At 37.2% G+C, this 15,642-nt stretch overlaps 1 protein-coding gene across 4 annotated transcripts in view; it reads left to right on the forward strand.

The window, feature by feature from the left end:
• NBN (nibrin) overlaps positions 1-15,642 on the forward strand; it is a 47,777-nt gene that overhangs the window by 10,980 nt on the left and 21,155 nt on the right. For all 4 annotated transcript variants that reach the window (XR_011965855.1, XM_072603615.1, XM_072603616.1 and 1 more), the window contains 6 exons: positions 4,500-4,617; positions 6,158-6,348; positions 7,107-7,192; positions 10,057-10,183; positions 11,586-11,855; positions 15,102-15,588. Coding sequence is in view for 3 of the 4 variants with exons in the window: in XM_072603615.1 (XP_072459716.1) it covers positions 4,500-4,617; positions 6,158-6,348; positions 7,107-7,192; positions 10,057-10,183; positions 11,586-11,855; positions 15,102-15,588 (1,279 nt within the window). In the remaining variant the exon portion in view is untranslated. The remainder of the gene's footprint in view (positions 1-4,499; positions 4,618-6,157; positions 6,349-7,106; positions 7,193-10,056; positions 10,184-11,585; positions 11,856-15,101; positions 15,589-15,642) is intronic.

Genomic DNA, 15,642 nt, shown 5'->3' on the forward strand with positions numbered 1-15,642 from the left:
AATCCAGGGCTTCTAACTCCAAATCCTGTACTGTTTTTTTGTTTGTTTGTTTGTTTTTTAATATATAATTTATTTATTTTTAGTTTTCAACATTCACTTCCATAAAATTTTGAGTTTTGAATTTTCTTTCCTATCTTCTTCCTTCCTTCTCCCCAAGACAGAATCTACTTATACATTCATATTAAATGTATTTTCACATGAATCATAATGTAAAGAGTTAGAACTAATGGGAGGAACCATGAGAAAGGAGAAACAAAACAACAAAAGAAAAGGAGGGCGAATAGTGTGTTTCAGACCTTCATTCAGACCTCGAAGTTCTTTCTCTGGATGTGGATAGTGTTTTCCATCATGAGACTTTTGGAATTGTCTTAGAACCTTGCATTGCTGAGAAGAGCTTAGTCTGTCAGGGTCAGTCATTGTACAGTGTGGCTGTTACTGTGTATGATGGTCTTTGGTTCTGCTCATTTCACTCTGCATCAGTTCATAGAAGTCTTTCCAGGTTTTTCAGAAGACCAGCTGCTCATCATTTCTTATAGCACAGTAGTATTCTGTTACATTCATATACCACAACTTGTTCAGCCATTGCTCAATAGATGAACTTCCCCTCCATTTCAAATTCTTTGCCACTATGCAAAGCTGCTATTAATATTTTTGTACATGTGGGTTCTTTTCCCATTTTTATGATCTTTTGGGGATACAGACCTATATAAGTTTTATTTCTGAGTCAAAGGGTATGCACAATTTTGGAGCCCTTTGGGCATAGTTCCAAATTACTCTAAAATTCTATTCATCTCCTTAACTTCTTTCTTGTTTATTTTGTAGTTAGATTCATCTAGTTGTGGGGAGGGGTGCGGGGTGGGGGGTTTGAGGTCCTCCACTAGTGTAGTTTTGTTATCTATTTCTTCTTGTAACTCTCTTAAGTTCTCTAAGAATTTGAATGCTACACCACTTGGTGCATATGTTTAGTAATGATATTACTTTATTGTCTATGGTACCTTGGATGTGGTTTTCTTATCTCATTTAATTAGATCTATTTTTGCTTTTACTTTGTCTGAGATTAGGATTGTTATGCATACTTTTTTTCTTACTTCAGCTGAAGCATAATACATTCTGTTCTAGCCTTTTACCTTTATTCTGTGTGCATCACTCTGCTTCAAATGTGTTTCTTATAAACAACTTATTGTAGAATTGTGGTACTTAATCCACTCTGCTATCAGCTTCAATATTATGGGGAGAGTTCATCCCATTCACGGTTACAATTACTCTCTGTGTCTTTCTCTCTATCCTATTTCTCTCCCTGCCCCCGTTTATGCTTTTCTCTCTCCTTTCTCCCTTTCCTCCTCACTAGAGTTTTACTTTTGACCACTGCCACCGTTAGTCTGACCTCCCTTCTATCATCTCCCTCCCTTTTCTTGCCCTTTCCCTTTACCACCTTTTCCTTCCCTTCAATCCACCCCCTCCCTTTTCTTTCCTCTTTCCCCTCCTACTTGCTATAGAGTAAATTAGATTTCTACACCTAAGTGTTTATGTTATTCCCTCTGAGCCAAATCTGATGAGACTAAGATTCAAATAATGCTCATTTCCCTCCCTTCTTTCAATCTACTGTAATAGGTTTTGTGCCTTTTCCTATGATATAATTTACCCTTATCTACCGTTCCCTCTTCTCCCAGTACAATCCCTTTTCACCACTTAACATCAACTTATGCCTAAACCTCTCTCTATGTATACTCCTTTTAACTACCATAGTAGAGATGCAATTCTCAGGAATTACAAATATCATCTCCCCATTTAAGGATATAAACAATTTAATCTTGTTGAATAGCGTGCTTTTTCTTTTTTCTTTCCTGTTTATCTTTTTATACTTCTTTCGAGTTTTGTATTTGAAAATTGAATTTTCTGTTCAGCTCTGGTCTTTTTATCAGGAAAGTTTGGAAATTCCCGATTTTGTTGAATATCCATCTCCTCCCCTGAAAGATTATATTCCATTTCACTGGAGTTGATCCTTGGTTGTAATCCAGGCTTCTTTACCTTATGTAAATACACACATATACATGTCCAGAAAAAGTTAGCTGCAAATTGAATTTTAGCTTATCAGATCCTGTTTTTTTGTTATCATTATGACATAGTAATATTTGTTATATTGAATTTCTATGAGATTTTTTTTCTCCAATATACTTCTTTTTAGTATAAAATGGTGTCCTTTAAGTTTCACCTAAAATCCCATTCTGCAGGAAGCTTTTCCCAAACTCTCTTAATTCTAGAACCTTCCCTTGCTTATTTTCTGTTTATTCTTGACATAACTAGTTTGAACGTATCAGTTTGCTTTTCTCCCCATTAGATTGTAAGCTTTTCGAGGGTGGACTGTGTTTTGTCTTTCTGTTTATCTTCAGAGATCTACCGAAGTGCCTGACTCATGTTTATTTATTGACTATCCCATAGAAGACCAGGATTTGATTCTCTGATGAGAAGATACAAATGTTTTTAGATAGGTAGCTTAATCCAGTGAAATAGGTTCTGGGTTTGGAGTCAGAGACTTGGATTTGAATCCAGACTCTAACACTTACTGTATTTTATGTTCTTGAGGAACTTATTTCATCTCTCTGGGCCACAGTTTCCTCATCTGTATAATGAGGGAGTTGGAATGCCCATTAAAATTGTAAAGCTACATGCATCGTATGTATTTTTCCTAGATCAATGAATCAGTAAACATTTATTAAATGCCTGCTGTGCTTCAGGCACTGGTCTGAATACAAAAAAGAAAGACAGTTCCTGCCTTCCCCTTAAGGAGTGCAATCTAATAGGGGCAGATAACACCCGAAAGGAAGCTGAAAAGAATTGTGGGGAGGAGAGCCAAGGGGAGATGGTGGAGAATCCCAGCGTAGCATAGCTAGGTGGGAAATGAGATATTCTTACCTGGGCTTCATCCTTAAATGGAGGTTTGGGAGTTCATTGTTCCACCCTCCAATCTGAGGGATAAGAGGATGGTGATGAGGTTGAATTCTGAGGCTAATGGGATCTTTCTTGCAGGATGTTTTTTCAGTAATGAACTGGAAAATTCAGTTTGATTCAATTCATTAAATATTTGTTAAGCACCTGCTATATGCTAGACACTATGCTTAAAGTTGGAGGTACAAAATAAGAAAAAGAAAGACAGTCCTTGCCTTCAAGGAAAACATTGGTCTAATGGGGGAAGACAAAACACAAAAAGCTGCTGGAAAATAAGGGCAGCGGGGGAGATTTGACTCCAGGAGCATCTTTTCCCCCTAGAGTTGAAACCAAGTAGAGCTACAGATGGAGAGTGGCCTGAGAAGTCCCAGGGTAGAGTAGTGCAGCCAGGTGAGAAATGAGGGTGCTAAGTGAGCTAGCAAAAGATTCCATTTTAATAGTTTTAAAAGGCAGCCAGCAGGATCCGTGACTGAGTCAGTGATTGTTGGTGTTAAATACTTAGCTTATATACTTCTTTAATATGTTGTGAGTTTCTTGATTATGGGGACCGTACTTTCCTTATTCTTATATTCCTCCCCCCAATATCTGGAACAATGCATTGCACCTCTATACCTACTAAGTACTCATTGAATGAATGAGTTAATGTTCTTACTATATGTATTTTGTTTAGTGCAAACTATCAGCTCCTTGGGCAGTTTTTTAACTTCTAAACTTTAGTAACTTAGGTTGCATACATCCTATCAGGACATGATAGAAATAAATTGCAAACGGAATATAAGGACAAACTGAAACCTCACAGCTCAGCTTAAAGAAGCCATAGGACAGTAATATATCTGTATAGCCTTTTTTTGCTACAGGTTATGAAATAATTTAATACTAGGACTTTATAAAGAGTACTGCCTACATACATATACACAGCAACTTAGAATGAGGGCTCAGTGCTAGGCACAACATAAAATTGAAATTGAAAATGCACCCTATTCTCAAGGGACATACATTCTGTTTAGGCTAAGGAAAATTCATAGCAGGCATCTTTTCTGAGCTCAAAAGGAACAGGAGAAGGGATTTATGTGGTTTAAAAAAATATATAGGTTTTGCTACTTTACCTCTTCTGGGAAGAAAAGTATAGGATATTGGGAAGGTGAAAGGCTGCAGAAATGATGAGAGAATGGGGAAAGAGACTATAGATAAAGCTAGATGGAAGGACAAGAAGAAATCCAAGATACAACATTCTGAAAAAACAAATTGGTTAAAAAGGCAGGTTATTTGTGCCAGTTGGATTGGTTTAGCAGTTTTCCTTAATGCTCTCTGACCAATTCCTCTTTTAGTTCAAACTGGTATCTCCTTGGAGGAAGTAGTTGTTTCTATTTCTATATAGCATCTATCATATCATCATATGCAAAAAAGTTTATTGTGGTATTTCTTACATAGTGTTCATAGTGATCATGTTCCTGTACAGGTAAAGCCATCTTATTGTTCACATAGTCATAATTATCAAGCTAGCAGAATCTCAGATTGTATTTTATTTTAATGTAATTCACTTGTTCTTACAGTTTTTATCCTCCCATTGATGAGCCTGCTATTAATAATGAAAATGTGGATCTATCAAGGCATAAAGAAAGAAAACAAATATTCAGTGGGAAAACTTTTATATTCTTAAATGCCAAACAGGTAATACTAATGGACTTTTGGGAGAGAGGGAGGGACAAAGGTCTGGCCTTTTGATTTTTGATGGCTTAGGAAGCTTTCTCTACTAAGGTAGATGGGGAGCTATTCTGCAGCTTAGAATCTTAAGAGAATCATCTGAGACATTCAGGAGGTTAGGTGACTTGCTCAGGGTTATGCAAATAACATGTCAGAGGCAGGACTTGAACTCTGGTGTTATTGACCCAGAGGCCATGTAATAGTATCATACTTTGTTGCACTTTCCTTATTAGGGGGATACAAACACACAAAGTATTATAACTTATCTCTGTATATCAATAGTAACAGCAATTTTTATGCATGTCATGTATGAATTTGACATTTTAAAAGACTTGTTAAGGATTGTTTTTGGCCCCATCACAATATAGAATTTTTGGTAATTAGTAGTGCTGCTCCATTTTGAGCTTCTTCACAGTGTAATCATGTTTATTAATACCTGGTTTTTAAACAAGCTATATAAAAGAAAAGTATTGACAATGGGAGCTGCATGGTATAAAAAAAGAAAAAAACTTTACTAGCTTTCAGGAAACTTGAGTTCTCATCATCTCAGTTACTAGGGCAAGTCACTAAATATCTTTGTGCCTTATTTTCCTCATGGATAAAATAGGAATGAAAATAGCATTTAGCAGACTGTCTTGCCAGTGAGATATATAGCAGGTAGGCCCTTGATAAATATTGAATTTTATGAGTAATCATTTGTTGTACCTACTTTAAAAGGTTATTGTGAGGTCAAATTAGATTATGGGTATTAATATACTTAGTAATATAATAAAATTCTATACCAATGCAAGATAGTACTTAACTGTAAGTGAGTTTCTCAAAATTTTTTTTGGATTGTCATTGAGGGTTGCTACCCACTCTTTCAGAATTCTGCAAGAATGATGACTATAGTTTGGGGCTCTGAGAGAAATTGCAGTTTCCTAGAGGAAGCTTTTTGTGTGTGGTTTTGTTTTTTTTTTTTTTTTGTTTCTGTTTTTGGGTCTAAACCTTCTTCTCATTCTACTTCAGTAGAAGCTCTCTTCACCACTGCAGATCTGTAAATCTAAGAGTTGCCTGGAACACTGAGAGTTTAAGTGACTTGCCTATGGTTACACAGATGTTTGTATCAAAGAGAAGACTTCCAGGCCTCCCAGGCTCTTAAGGCCAGCCTCTAAGCCTCTAGGCCATGTTGGTGCATCAGAGGAGACATATTATTTTCTATTGGTCATACTCTTCTTGGGAAGAGCCAGGAGAGTACTATGTGTACCCTAAAGTAAAATACAAGTGCCACAAAAAAATACCTTTATCAGGTTTAGAGTTAAGTGACCTAAATGATAGTCACATCAGTTGAACAGTGGTTGTCAGATTCAGCATTGGCCACATTTCTAAAAAAAGAGGCACAAGAATTTCCTGTTAGATTGTCGTTATTCTAATGCCAAAATAAACATTTTGATATAAGTAATAAAAGAATATACAACAGAAATTAATTACAATTAGCTTTTTTTCCCCTCAAAATATATAAATTTAGCATAAGAAAATGAAAGCAGCAATTCTTCTTGGAGGTGGTGAAGCTAAATTGGCAACAGAGGAAGATAAAGAAGCTACTTCTTTTTTAACTCCTGGAACATGTATTGTTGATGCAGGATTAACAGATTCACAGGTTTTAGTACCCGATTCTGTGAGAAAATGGATCCGTTCAATTATGGATATGCTTCAAAGGTATGCTTTTTGATAATAGAACAGTAGATATGTCATTGCAGTCTTGCTCCATTTCTCAAAAGAAATGTAGAAAGAAACATGAGGTACAATGAAGGGACTCAAAGCTGACAATTTAAGTATGCTAAAATTGGCATATTTTAATGTCACAGGCATTTTTTTTTCTTTTGTTCTGTAATGTTCTTTATCCTCTCTGGCAGGAATCCATAAGTTAGATAAATTTAGAAGAACTTAACTCTAAGTTTTAGGGTAGAATGTATAATAATTGAAGAAAGTTATTTTGTTGGAAGCCTCAAGTTGGAGGCAAAATTTTACCAAATTTCCGTATAATTAAATTCTCTTCTCAGTTGTCATCACCTGTTGGAAAAAAAATTCTTACTTATAGCCAGTACCTAGGCAGAAATGAGAAGCATGAGGAACAGCAAAGTTCGTATTTTGAAATTGTGTCTGTCATCACTGTGGGGAAAAATAAGTCATACACAGTAGCTGGTGATTAGTGATGGTGGAGACTGTGGGAGAGAGCCATGTCTGGAGTGCAGAGAGGATCCCCCATGAGAAATCACTCCTAAATAATGTTCTAAGTTTTAAAAAGCTCTTTCCTCATAACTACTTGAGATAGTGCAGTTATTAATTACCATTTTATTAAATGAGGCAGTTGAAGTTTAGGGAGATCAAGTGACCTCCGTAGTCATACAGCTTCCTTAAAGTCACTGATAGTTTAGAATGTCGTTACTACTATTAAAACCTCTTATCTTTAATAGCCAGCATCTGAGAGCCATCCCTGAAGCAGAAATTGGATTAGCTGTTATTTTCATGTCTACGGAGACTTATTGCAATCCTGGTGCAGGTAATTGAGAAACTAATTTTTTTCAGTCTTGTTTGTGAAGTAAATTTATCTGAGTTTGATATGTTTCTCCTCGACTTGACAGGGTAAGATAATTTAGCCTTCCTACATTTTTTGTTGTAAGATGGCATAGAACTATATTGCTTGTTGGGTCAAAGGCTTTTTTATAAACTCATCTTGCAACTATTTGTACTGTAACTGTTGTACTGCTTCCCAAGGCAGTCAGTTTCAGTTTTGGACAGCAAATTTATTTACCTGTCCAAAACTTGTACTTATTAATCTTAGTGCTGCCCTTTGTTGCTAACTAAAACAAGTCCTTTTCTGTATGACAGCCTTCAGATATTTGATGATAGCTACCCCTCAGATGTTTTCTTTTCTTTCAGTTTATCCTTACGTGGTATGATCTCATCTTTTCTGAATGTGCTTCACCTTTTTAATATTGTTGTTAGTGTCTCACGCCCAGAATACAGTATTTCAAATATGGTCTCGCCACAAAAAAGTATACCACTGCTGTCACCTACCTTGTACTAGATTCTCTGCAACTTAGGAAGTTGAATTTTTGTTTGTCATATCATGATATTGACTCGTACTTGAGCTTGTGGTTTGCTAAAATCCCCAGATCTTTTTGATATGAACATTTATCTAGCTGTACCTGCCCCATCATGTATTCATGAAAGATGATTATTTTTAACCCAAGTGTAGTGTAGACCTTTAATATTATGCCTATAAATTTTATCTTTATAATTTTGGCTTAGCTTTTGACTCTGCATCCAGTTTGTTAGCTCTTCCATACAGTTCCGTTTCATCCATAGATTTCACACATGTGCCATCTGTAGGTTTGTGAAGCAAATACAACTTGTGCCCCTTGACTTTCTCCGACTACTTTGCTGCTAACATTATGGGTTGGGAAATGGCTATGGTGGGTTAATTAGTAAGAGCTTAAAAGGGAAATGATAAACGTGACAACTTGGTTAAGATTTTGACAGTCCAGTTTTTTTTTCCTTTTAATTCCCAAAAAGTCTGATCAGTGTTATATTTGGAGATTTTGTCGGTTTTGAAAGAGAATGACTGCCATGTGTGGATTAAGACTGACTTAGAAATGACCTATACATACAAATAATAGCTGAAAGGTCTGAGTCTGCCCTGCTCCATTTAGGGGCAACTGCCTTTTAATTTCCTATTTAGAACTCCTGAGGAGGGATTGGTCTAGAGCAGGGTTTCTTAATTTTCTTTTGTCTCATGAACCCTTTGACGTTTAGGTGAAGCCCATGAAGCCCATTTCAGATTTATGTTTGTTGCCTATAGTCAAAATCAAAGGAAATAGTAAATTTCAGTTAGAGGTTAGAGCACATAAATATGTAGGGGTTTTTTTCCTATCAGGTTCTCTGAAATCTTCCTTTCTGTGAACCCCACTTTAAGAACTCCTGGACTAGAATATCTTATGTGTAGGGGTAGGGTAGTTCTCTTATACATAACATATAACCTCAGAGTTGAAAAGAGCGAAAGATGTAGGAACATACATTTAGAGCTTAAAGAGACCTTGGTGATCATTTAATCCAACCCCCTTATTTTACAAATGAGGTAACTGAGGCCTAGAAAACTTATCTAATCCTACTCCTACCTGAACAAGAATCTCCTCTACAATATCCTTTGATTACAGTTCATTAAGTCAGCTCTAATTGTTAGAAAGTTTTCCCTTCTGGGACTAAAAGAAGCCCTACATCTCTTCCACATGAAAAATTTTTAAGTACACGAAGACATAGCAATCACTTCCCCTCCACATCTCCAGGCTAAATATCCTCATTTTCTTTAACCAATATTAGTAGATAGAAAATAGATAACAGGGAACGTTAACCAAGCTGTAAAGATAAACATCACTCAACACGCAGAGAATCTGGTGTACTGCCCCTGGTCTGTTTGTTTACCAAACTCTGCCATTCTTTTGTCCTTCAACTGCATGTGACTTGGCACGTCCTGCTCTCCCCACTCTCATCCTCCAATAAATATCTTATTCCCTTTGGCTTCTCAAAACCAAGAAGTATCCCATTCTGAACTAGCAGCTTTCTGTAAGGATTACAGATCTTACATCTATTCTTTTCTCTTGGGAAACAAAGGAATCTCAAAGGTTTTCTTGACTCTGCCCCACCCCTTTCAAAAATGAGTATTCTTTCTGAAAACAAAATTCTTATCTCTGGTTTGTGGAGAACGTGCAGCGTCGAGAACAAATGTCCTTTCTGTAAGTTAAATCTGACATAAAGAATATACTGTGTAATATTACACTAACATCATTTTGCAATAGTGTTAATGTATTATAGCCTAACCCTATTGGAAAGTCACAAAAGTCCACCTCATTTGACTAGTTATCCATTTTTATAACATTGTTCTCATGAAAAGAACTAAGCTTCAATGCTACCTGTGATGTGGTTTCAATGAATTTAGAGTAGAGGGAGTCTTAAATAATCTGACTAGCTCTCTTCATATTACAAATAAGGAAGCTCAGACCCAGACATAGGAAATGACCTGCCCAAGGCCCCACTGGTAGTAAAAGGGGAGCTACAATTCAAAACAAGATTTCTGACTTACCTCGCCCAGTTCTACCCAGAAACCAGTTAACCATGTTAAGCAGGTTATTACTGGAGTTACCAAAGTACTGATTCGTTTTTAATTGATTTGATTAAAATAAATCCATTCTTATTACTAACCAGTAAGAAGCATAACCAATGTTACTAGCCTATTCATTTATCTGTACTTGCAGTATTAACTCCATGTGAATAGGTATATGTTGTCTATCAACTTGTTACTATGAGGTATGAGGAAATGACTTCAAGGTATTCATTATTCTGTTTCTTTTCATGTGTAATTTATAGGACTGACTCCAACTCCAAAGCCAAGTCTTTCTCAGAACATAGTAGTAAATGAAACCTTAATGCCAGGCGCCACAGTGAATATTACAGCTTGTATACCTGACACAGAATCAGAACATGCAGATACTTGGTAAAGTTTCTTAGTAAATATACTGGGTTTTTTCCCTTTCTGAGTTATTTTATTAATGAATTAAGAACATATATGAGTCTTCTAACACTCAGAATAATTAACTTGACAGTATCATTTTTAAACAATCTTACTAAGATATAAATATTCCAATCACCTTTAACTTTCTAGCAACATTGTCTCTTTAAAAATAAACTTGAGAAACACACAAATAGATACAGATACTGATCGAGGGAAAATTATTTCTTTGAAAATATATGTACTTCATTAAGACTATAAAGTGATAAAATTACTTTTTATGAATGACTTGTAGAATGTTTTCCTTATAGACACATTTCATACATAAAGTGAGAATATATTTATATCACAGATTTGTAACTATTTTTATTTTTGTAATTTTCTCTATTAGATGCTAATTTTGCATTTTATTTTAAAGTGTTTAGAATGAGGGAATTTATGCTGAAGACTAGCTCAGAAAATGTGATAACGGACAAATTTGAATTCTCACTAATTCATTTTATTTCCATTAAACTTTGCTTTAATTTTTTCTTTTGTCAGTTGATTTGATGTTTTGACAGTGATTTGACAGCCTTATTATTTAGATGGATTAGTGTTTAAGATGCTCTCTGAACTTTAAAAACCTCAGAAAGAGAGGCAGCATGATATAATGGTTTGAAAACCATCCTTAGAGGCAGGAAAACCTGAGTTCAAGACCTGACTTTGACATACACTTTCTGCATGATTCTGGGCAAGTTGTTGATTTTCCAGTGTTGCATGCAACTGAGAGACAAGTTGTAGAGTAGTTACTTACTTGCATTGGTAGAGAGAGTTTTTCTCACCATAAGTTCCTAAAACCAAGATCATAAGTTTGCACCAAAACTCTTTTTCCCATTCCCAATTTAAACTTGCCCACGTGAATGTTTGTCAGATAGTTTAATATTGGATACTACCTTTTAAACCTCAAAATCAATTCCTGTTAGCCATGTATATCTGGTAAATATTAGTAGCACATATTTTTGAAGAAAATTATATATATTATGATTGACACTTAGTAAGCATCTATTATGAGTTCAGCCCTGCAGAGTACATGGTAGACTATAATAGCAGAAGTATATGTAAAATATATATATGTAAGAAATCTGTAAAAAAAAATTGTTATAAGAAATAACCTGTGCTATCAAAGAGCATAGATGAGAAAGAACTATAGTGCCTTTTTGTGATGCTAAATAGATAATGTCCTCTCAGATTGAAAATTCTTTTGATTATTGGATTGGTACCTAGTCAAAACTTTTTTAAAAAAATTTCTAGAACAGTAAAGTACACAATTCTGTTTAAAGCCAGTTTTCTCTGAATTGAGTTACTTTCTATTAAACTCAATCTAATCTAGAATTTTTTTTTATTTCAGCATGGATTTAAGTGAAAGTCCAAAAGAGAATGAAACTCCCCAAATGGAACAAAGGGCCAAAGCATTCTCACAAGAAATATTCACTCTAAAAGAGGCTCCTAACACAAATAGCAACAATTTAGGGACAAAGCCACTTAATCAGACCACAGTAAAAACTCCAAAGAATCAACTTTCCCAAACTCAAATTTCAAGCAGAAGGAAAGAACAGACTTCTCAGCAACAACAGACTAACTCCATTAAAAACTATTTCCAGTCAGTTACAAAGAAAAGGTAAATATCCAATAATTCTACTTATGTTTATATTACCTGAAATGAATATATGTTGGTCTGCGATACTTGATGTGTTGTGCTTGCTCATCATTAAGATTTAAGATGTCTTTGCCTTCTACTTACCTGAAAAAAAGGGATGTAGGGTGTGTTCAGGGGAGGACTAGTACCTTTGGTATGATGGCTGCTGAGCCCTTTTCAGGGTTCTTTTTGGTGTTCACCTGTTCCTTCCAACTTTCACCTCTGGCTCCAAGAAGCTGAAGCATGCGCAGCATCCTCACCCCAGTAAATCATTTCGTCTAATGGGTCAAACCAGGTTGAGGGTAACCAATGAGTCTCAAACCCATTGGTGAGTTAGGGGTGTGTCTACCCCAAGCATGTGAAGACTTCCTCTGGTGGAATGGGCGGATGAGAACAGTTTGTTCCAACAGCCATGAAGGCAGCTGAAGCAGGTGATGTGGAGCACTTAGAGCTTAGTAAGACACTGAAGACGCCAAGGTCATTCATTGCATCCTGAACCATCACCAGCCGTCTTGACTTTGTCCTGCCACTGGACTATTATGACTCTGGAGGAAAGAGTGAGGCTGAAGACTTCATGCAACTCTGCCTCACTTAAATCCAATGTATGCACGGATCAAAAGACATCACCCATACCATTTCACTATTATGCCTTAAAGTCCTGTGGTAACAGGCAAGTGATGAAGCAGCAGGTGCAGATACACTGGGAGCTGTAGTCACAGCCCTGCACACAGGTGACCCAGGCCATAGGGTCATTTCTCACTGGAAGCAGCAGGGACTCGGCAGCCCCCTGGGTGTCCAAGCAGCCTTTTAAGGATTGCGCTGCTCACCTTCTGGTGAGAGGAAGGGGGCTAGAAAAGGTGCCCTAAACATCGTCTGTTTACCCAACCCTGGCCTGATTACCACAGCAGGCGGGGAATCCCACTATGTGGATGAAACAAAAAAAATGTATAAAATGTACGAAAGCATCTGCAAAGATATTTCCACTCACCATCGGCACATGGAATGTGTGCACACTAATAGACAACACAAAATCTAGTAGACCTAAAAGAAGAACTGCTCTTGTTGCAAGAGAACTCAACAGGTATCATATCCAAATAGCAGCCCTGAGTGAAACAAGGTTGACAAATGAAGGCCAGCATGCTGAAGTTGGAGCTGGATACACCTTTTCTGAAGTGGGCACAGTGAAGGGGAGTGCCGTGAAGCTGGTGTGGGTTTTGCAATCAAAACTCATCTAGTCAGCAAGCTGGTATGCCTGCCAAAAGGAATGAATGATAGGTTCATGACAATACGATTACCACTCGCAGGAAAACACCATGCCACCGTCATCAATGCCTATGCTCCCACCATGACAAACCCTTATCAGGTCAAAGAAAAATTTTATGAAGACCTAGAGACACATCATCAATGTGCCAAAAGAGGACAAAGTTATAATTCTGGATGACTTTAATGCTAGAGTAGGCTCAGACTACCAGACTTGGCGGGGAGTGCTAGGGAGGAATGAAGTTGGAAACAGCAACAGCAATAATCATTTACTGCCCAAGACTTGTGCATCACATGACCTCATCACCAACACTGTTTTCCATTTAACCAAATGCAATAAAACTTCATGGATGCACCCTCACAGCAGGGGCTTCACTAATGGGGTCTGAGGGTAAATGGTGGTCATAGTAGTGATGATGGTGCTGGTGGTTTGACTTGCCTGGCACACATTGCCTCCTGTCTCTTCCTCAGGGTGCCTTACTCCCTTCTAGGTTGACATATCTACCCTGTGGGTAGCAGTTTATTGGCAATTGGTGAGGTGGCCCCTATCCACAGGTGTTGCTTCATCAGGTGATACATATCAGGTTTGGGCTGGAAGCTAGACTGGTGGTTTGGGGGGTGGGGGGGAAGGGGTGCTGCCATGCCCAAGGCTCTTCTTGTTGATGGTGATTGATAAACCATTTTTGCCAATGGTCTTAAAAAAGACTCCCTTGCCACAAGTATTTCTCCCCTCCATGATAGTTTCACAGGGGCTGGGCTTTAAGTAAGTGTATTTTGTCCCTTCAAAAAGGTCAGGAGGAATTGGCACATTCTTTGTTTCCTACTATTGCTTCCGGATCCTTGCTCTGCTATGGTTAATCAAGCACTTCTTTTGAAATTCATGCTTTCGCATTGTATCATGCTGCCCAGCTCCTTATTCATTCATCTATTAAATTTCATGACATACTTCTTCCTTCTTCCATGCCTACTACACCTATCTCATAGTCTTTCATGCTCCTTGAAATCAAATTCATCTGTCGATGATCTTATCCCATTGGCCTCCCAATTCATCTCCTGCTTCTGTTACCATTGCCCATCTTCATTTTACCTCAGCCATCCTTTTAGAGGGGTATTCACCATCAGTGAAAATTATTCCAATTCCAGGATCCAGAACTTGGCTTTTTTTTTCCCTGATGGTAAAAACAAAATAAAATGGAACAAGCTGTTTCCTGTGGTTAAAATATTCTTTCAGGTGCATTGTTGAGGGAGTTTATGCTTTGAGGAAGAGGTCAGACAAAATATTTCCAAAAGTTCTTCACATGCAACAATATTACCTGATCTAAAAGAAGTCAGTTGGCATTGTGAATGAAGTGCTGGATTTATAATCAGTTAGACCCACATATTCTGCCTCACATATTAACCATCTGTGGCACAATGGGCAGATCACATTACCTCTGGTGCTCAGTTTCTTTATCCATGAAGTGGAGGCAGGAATGTCTGTGATACCAACCTCAGAGTTGTGAAGCTCAAATTAAAGTACGTAAAATACTTGGAAAATTTTAATCCTTTAAATATATAAATGCCAACTTTTATCTGCTCTTTCACAATTGTCCCTCCCACCCCCCCAATCATTCCAGATCTGTCTTGTTTCTAAGCTCTGGCCATTTTTCTCACTAGGACGTAATACATTAGAGGTGTCTGCTTCCATCTCTTTACCCTTCTGGTTTCACCTTTCCACCTTCTTGCTAGGAAGGTGACTTTGATACTGAGTTTCTACAGGATTAATCCTGTGTAGGGACCCATAGTAGGATAGTATACGAAAGATCTATACTATTATATGTCTGAGTAACTGAATTAATTTCCTATGCAGTTTCTCCTGTAAGTACAAAAATGTGCTTTGCTGTTGATTAAAGTGTTGTTCTTAACTATCAAATGAAGATTGAGATAGAGCAAATGCAAGGTATTATTTTGTTTTTCTTTTTAACTCAGGGAAAGGGATGAAGAAGAAGAACAGGAAGAGTCTGTATCCAAATTTTCCAAGGTAGAACTGTCTTGTTCTCTTTTAGACCAAACCCAGCCCACTACTTCCTCAGCCTGGAGAAACCAAGAGCAGTGCCAATCCCAGAAAGGACCGTGTACATTGGACAGAAAAACAGATGAAACATATAGCAACGTTCATCTCAGACCTAATGTAAACAATCCTGATGGTGAATTTCTTAAATGCAGCCTGAGAAAGAGGAAAGAAATGGATGATTTATCTGTGGACAATGAAATGTTAGAACACTTACATCAGGGGATGGAACACTTACATCAGGGGATGGATCAGGGGACGGAACACTTACATCAGGAACAAGAGGTTGAAGTTGGAATTCAAAGACCAGTCAATGGAATCAGTTTAGGAAAAAAACTGAGACTGGATATGAGGAAAAATGACTCTGAGGATAAGGAACCAATTCAAGAGAGTTGCAAAGTAGCTGTAAGTAATATTTGTTTGATATTTGTTAAATTTATTAGAAAATAGGAATTTAGA

Source organism: Notamacropus eugenii, chromosome 4 (genome assembly GCF_028372415.1).
Source record: "Notamacropus eugenii isolate mMacEug1 chromosome 4, mMacEug1.pri_v2, whole genome shotgun sequence".
Lineage (NCBI taxonomy): Eukaryota > Metazoa > Chordata > Mammalia > Diprotodontia > Macropodidae > Notamacropus > Notamacropus eugenii.